Below are 6387 nucleotides of genomic sequence, written 5' to 3'. Positions count from 1 at the left end.
CACGACCGTATGTCACGTCCGTCATTAGGTGATATTTGTAACACACAATCACCACCGCCAACAGACTTCACTACCATTTCTAGACGGTTAGGATGGCACAGCTATCATCAATTTCCAAGCCCGCTGAAATCTCCCGCGTGTATTTACGAAGTTTCGCTTAAATTTCCATTGCCATGGCCCCAACTTTAGCTTACAAAGACTGCTTCCCACCCTATCTGCCTCGGTGCCTCCTCCTCAGTGCTACTATTCCCCATCACCGTCGCTCACCGCCGATAATCTAGTGCTCCGCGTCGTGGCACCGCTATGCCTCACCGCCCCGCATAGATCCACCGGTGACCAAGGTGGTACTCACCACTGTGCCCGCTCGAGCTCACTGCTACAAGATCCAAATGCAAGGGTAATGCTTTCGCACCTCCTTTTCTTGGATTTTTATTCTCATCTTCACTCATGTAAGTAGGAAGCAAGCTACCATCTTATTAGTGTGTGTCTGTTGCTCTAGTAGATCCTTGTTAAAATGGAGGTCCCATCAAGATGAAGGGAGTGGGCATCCTAATAGACCATGTCTTGGTCCTCATCCTCTGCCGCCTCACCGCCCGCTCCTTATGCAGCTGCAAGTGTGTCTGCCGCTCCTGGAACCACCTCATCTCGGACACCGAGTACCGAAAGGAGCTACCCTAGATTGTTGCCAGATTCTTCTATCGAACCTAGAAAGGCAAATGCCACTTTGCCAGCATCGCCGGTGAACACCCCTCCTTGTCCTTCTACTGGTGTTTTGGGTGTCGCTATATTGTCTGCAATCCGGCGACTAACAAATAGTTGCTACTGCCAGATAACCTCCGTTCTTGTGGCAAGGCTCGCTTGGGGTCGATCCGATAGTCTCCTCGCACTTCCATGTGTTTGAATATGGGAAGATAAGGGAGGGTGAGTTTGTAGGTGTGAGCATCTACTCATCTAAGAGTGAAGCTTGGATATTTAAAGAATCTGAATGGGGTGATGGTATTATAGTATCCACATATGCAAGAAATGTGTTTCTTAATGGTTTTATGCACTAGCTCATGTTCTCCTAGATCGTTGCTGTTGATATGGACGGAAAGACATGGACGAAAATACAGAAGCCATGTGGTGATGCAATCTCCATCCATGAATCCCAGGGTCAGTTGTGTTTATGTACTACTAATATTTACACTATGACTCAGCTTTCAATCTAGATCCTTGAAGACTATGGTAGTAATAGATGGACATTGAAGCATACGGTGACCACGCTGGAGATATTTGGATAGAACAATATTGAATTTGGTTATGAGGTTTGTGATGCAGAGTACAGAGTGATTGCGGTTCACCTTGAATGGAATTTGATTTTCCTTGTTGGGGAGGACAGAACACTGCTTGCATATGACATGAACCATGGAAAAGTTCATGTCCTCCCTACACGGGTCATCTGCTATCCTAGACCTACCTGGAGTCTATGTATCAACAGACCTCACTATCTTCCTTATGTTCCCTTGTTCATAGAGTCATTAGCAGAGCAATAAAGGTGCATATGCTATATTTTATTGTTAGGACATGTCTTTGTTCAGGTAGGAAGTTGTTTTGAGTCTATATATAGTCCAATTTTGGCTTGGTAACTAAACCAATGGTATGTTGAATATTATTAATTATTAATTTTGCTGCTTTGCATTATGCAGGTTTAAGAGTCTCGGTGCTTTTGAACGATTTTCCTACAATGGCTATGGGAGAAAGAACAGGGGTTCCATCGTGCATTGGTTGCCAAGCTGATGAAGGAGTGCCAATCGAAAGGAGCGGAGCACATCTACCTTATGTAAGTCTGTAGAGAGCAGAACCATTATTATGATATCTATGTACCACTTGTGTTAATTCATTAGTTGACATAGTTGTTATGTTAGTGTCGAGCATTGTTATTATAACAAGTACTCTTCATTGTGGACATGATGAATGATGTGTAATGATTATATCTATATGGTGTGTGTTGAGTAAGTTATTAAGGCCCAGCTGAATTAGTAAATACATTATGAAAACCAGAAGCAATTCTGCCGCCGTCGGATGTATGGGCCGTTGGTTGTTTTGTCATCACCATCACTATTCGTCTGATGCGGCAGGGGTCAATAGTGTATCACCGTCGAATCGTTTAGTAACCCGATACCGACTAAAGGATCATCATCGATGGATCATACTGCAACGCGATGGTGACGATGCCCTATGACCAGGCGGTTCATTCGTTGAAGCAACGGTGATGTTCACCTCGACACAGGCGGGTCGTGCTCCAATGTGATAGAAATAAGGACCTGATCACGGACGGATCATAAGCCAACACGGTGGTGTTAGTGTACACCTACACAGGCGGTTTAGGCCTCAATGCGATGGAATAAAGATCTGATCACGGATGGATCATAAGCCATGTGACGGTGTTAGTACATACCCACACAGGCGAGTCGTGCTCCAATGCGACAGAAGTAAGCACCTTATCACGGACGGATGATGAGCCAAAACGGTGGTGTAGTAAACATCCTAGTCAGCCTCAGATAGCGACGGCGATGGCTATGACTATCACTATCGTCAGCTTACTGCCGAGGCCGAAATCATAATACGATAGGGGTTACGACATGGCTGTGAAAGGTGCGAGTGTAGTAGTGAAATGCTAGGATGGGATACTATGATTAGACTTCTACGACTGTGATAATCTGGTAAGGTCTATTTTACTAATTTGGTAATTATAATGAACAACGAGAACTGGTGAGAATAGTAATACTCTGCCATGATCCAACCTATAAATATAACTACTTCACCCTACTACTTTCACCTCTACCACCATAACCACCTCCACATATAGCCTTTCCTTTCCACCTCCCTCCACCAAAGTTTAGGGCTTGCTAAGTACTTTATGTACTCAACCCCCTCCATTCTATATTTTTAGGAGTTAAGCTACAAGAGGACATACCATGGTGGAACTTCTAGAGCTATGCAAGGATAGGATATCGGGAGTATACTCGAAGAAAGAGCCGTACGAGAGAACTATGCTACGACTACGACGATAGGAGTATAGGAATACGCCTAAGGAATAAGTTTAGGGTACGTCCGCACTTCAAGCTACCTGTAAGAATGGAGCCACGTTGACATAGGACTGTTGTCTTAGAACTCTGATATACGATATAAGGCCAGCGGCCCAAGGTATGTAAACCCGAACCATGTAACGTGTTTTCCCCATTAGTAATAAAAGTATGGTGTTTGATATCAATCTTGTACGAATTGTGCATATCAGCTATTGATCTAGGGACTGATACATGATGCACATAGGACCCTAAGTTAGGGGCCCGACATGTGGTGAGCTAGGCAGCCTTTTCCCCGGCCGAGATAAGTGTGGGCAGCCGTGGCGAGCACGAGATGAGCACGGGCGGCCTCCGCCGCGGCTGGCCGCCGCGAGCTCCGCGGTTGGAGCGTGTGCAGTCCGCTTCGGTGATTTTTTTTAGAAAGTACGGTGACGAGCAGATGGAGGGGGGACATTTGGACTGGTGTTGCAGCCCACCAGAAACGTCAGGACGGACGGACGCCCTATTCCAAGGATTCGTTTACGTATGTGTTGTTGTCTCGCATCGCACTGGCGAAGCTAAAAGAAGATATCCTTTAATATAACTACAGTTAGAATATGACGATGCTTTCTAACGCTTTAATGCATAAAAAAGCAGCATTCTTATCGAGCAAAATAGAAATGTTACCTTAGAAATTTTTTCTAATATTTCCAGATGCTAAGTTAAGTTATTGATGCTGGCATCAATATCAATCTCATCTAATAATTGCTCAATACACATAAAGTTGTCAAACCATTTAATTTTCTTGAGGATATTACAGACCTCAAATGACTCTTCAATGGTTTCAACTTTTGTATCACAAGAATCAGTAAATTACCAAGTTGAGGTAATCCATCTTGACTGAATAGGCTCAGGCAGCATTTCCATATAGCTGCACCGTACTGATTTTTTTTTCTTTTTTGAGGAAATGCACCGTACAGAGATTGGATTCCAAATTCAGAGTTCTCAAATCTGTACTCTAAAGATTGGGGGAAAAGGCAAATTATATATCGATCCATGCAAATATACACTTACTTGACAAATATACTCATGTGAACTCATGAATGATCAACAACAAAGGGGCGATTACATGTACGTGGTACTGGCATTGAAGTTCTTAAGTATAGTATTTGAGATCTTTTACAATGGTGGGAAAAGTACCATGGTACCTCTAAGTAATTTCATTTTTTTCTATTTTCTAAGTAATTAATTGAGAAATATATTATAGAGGGTATTTTAGTAATTGAGGTCACCGCTGCGCTTCCGACTGCCAAGCGAGACCGGCCGGGACAGGACACGCGCAAGAGCTGCGACGCTGGCAAGAGAGGCATCGTTTTCACGGACTTCTACTTGTCCGTGGCATCGACGCGGTACATATACGGGCAAGCGTATCCATTAGGTGTCTGATTGGGGTTTTCAGAGTAGACTGGAGCAAGCGTACCAATCGTGCCTCTGTAGTAATTTACATGTATTAATACACAGCAAAATACCAGCTACATCGTCTTATATGTCCACGCGAAGGGAAAAGGAAAACAAGAACAGATAAGAGTACAAGGGGAGAAGACCAAGAACAACTATTCTAGCTTGCAGTCGTCGTCGTCGTCCATGAATGACGAATGGATGGAGGCTGGAGCACGCAAGCGTACCAAATCGTTGTCTCCGCGCAACAATCCCGTGAACTCTACGGTCTCCGTCCCGGCTCGAAGGCGTCTCCTATGTCAGGGTGTTGCAGAGACCTGGCGGCTTGCCGTCGGGGCGAGGCGACGGCAGCGGCGCCCATATCTCGGCCATGTTTGGGAAGTAGCACGCCGAGGTGTCCAGCGGGCGTCCAGGCACCGTCCAGCTGCGCGACTGCCGGCACGGGCACGAGCTCTGTCCGCAGCGCGTCGAAACCTATGAGCCCGCCGGGGTGCTGCAGCTGCGGCTCCGTGTACGCGACCCGGGCGGTGGCCTCCAGAGCACGTTGGTCTCGCGGCGCAGGCCGGTTCCGAACTCGGCGAGGCCGCAGAGGTAGGACTCTGCGGGCGGACGGCGACGGCGGCTGCAGGGCTGGTGGGTGTCCTTGAATAACAATACTAAAATAACTAATTTACCCTTATTCGAAAATAAAATAAAAAATAAAAAATAGACGTTGTCCCACCTATTTTGGTACTGGCCCTATCTAATTGGGTACTAGCCCTATTTATTTACTACCTCTAAGTACTTTCAGTTAGGTACCTCCTATTTTTCCACTGTCTGATCTTGTCCATCATGTTTTTTCCAACCATTGTAAAATTTCTCATATGCTGTCATTTTGGGTCCACGCGTACATATTGAAGGCCAACAGCTATATGAAGCTGATAAAACACATACTGTACTAGATTGAAGCTAAAAACTTCTAAAGCAGATATGCAACTCCAGAATATGTTTATGTGTTGAAAAAAGGTATTAATTTCCTTTCGTCCCTAATTAACTGCTACTACTAAAGTACATCTCAAGTATCTCATCCAATCTTCTATATATTGTCATTCAAATTTGTCAGTACTATTTGCTAATACAAAAATCACTAAAGCTCCGGTTCATCTGGCTTCGGAACCTCCTAATGAACATGTCACAAGCCTCATCGATGTCATCGTCCATGTTGAACTCCAGACCTTCAACCTCCCGCTTGCTCCTTATGATCTCGATGACGGATGGCTCATCGAGTGCGTCAAGAATATCAAGATCATCATGGTCATCGTCATCGACGTCCTCCTCATTCTTGTAACAATGGTCATCGTCGAAGAGGGAATTGATCCAGTCGGGGTAGCCATGGTAATCGTCCTCAAACCTGGCCACCTCAAACAGACCAGGATGAGCCCTAACACCATGATCACCGCCAGCTGGCTCCTTGCTCCTTACCATCGCCTTCCGCATCGTGAGAGCCTTGCTGCGGTGCTCCACCCTAGCCTGCTTCTCCCGGGTGTTCGATGGGGTAAGCCCATGGATCTGGCGAGAGATCGCACAGACCATCGCCAACCTTCGGTGCAGAGAGGCAAGAATGATGAGCTTTGTTCTTAGAGCGTCAGTCTTGCTCTTGATGGACGTGACCGCTTTCTTCAGGAGGTCGGGGGCGCTCTTGCTTATCCTCATATTTGATGTGGATCGGAGAGCTTATGATGGTGCTTTTCAAGATGATATACTAAGGACACAGGAGTTGCTAGCTGTGCCTCAAGTTTTGTATGAGTGAATAATATGCCAGTGAGATAAGCTTTGTAGTTGAGACTTGAGAGGCATGGAACTTGTCTTGAACCCCCATGAGAGTTCTTATAGACACGGTGGAGCT

General features: G+C 45.6%; 1 protein-coding gene across 1 annotated transcript; it reads right to left on the bottom strand.

The window, feature by feature from the left end:
* Nucleotides 1–5370: 5370 nt before the first annotated feature.
* Nucleotides 5371–6321, bottom strand: LOC136546586 (uncharacterized). Its single transcript, XM_066538559.1, has one exon. It carries the CDS (start codon nucleotides 6192–6194, stop codon nucleotides 5607–5609), a length of 588 nt encoding a protein of 195 aa, XP_066394656.1. The 5' UTR covers nucleotides 6195–6321; the 3' UTR covers nucleotides 5371–5606.
* Nucleotides 6322–6387: the final 66 nt, after the last annotated feature.

Source organism: Miscanthus floridulus, chromosome 3 (genome assembly GCF_019320115.1).
Source record: "Miscanthus floridulus cultivar M001 chromosome 3, ASM1932011v1, whole genome shotgun sequence".
Lineage (NCBI taxonomy): Eukaryota > Viridiplantae > Streptophyta > Magnoliopsida > Poales > Poaceae > Miscanthus > Miscanthus floridulus.
This window is presented reverse-complemented; position numbering and strand designations above follow the sequence as displayed.

Coding starts and splice junctions, on each gene's coding strand:
- LOC136546586 (XM_066538559.1), bottom strand. CDS start 6,194: ATGAGGATAAGCAAGAGCGCCCCCGACCTCCTGAAGAAAGCGGTCACG.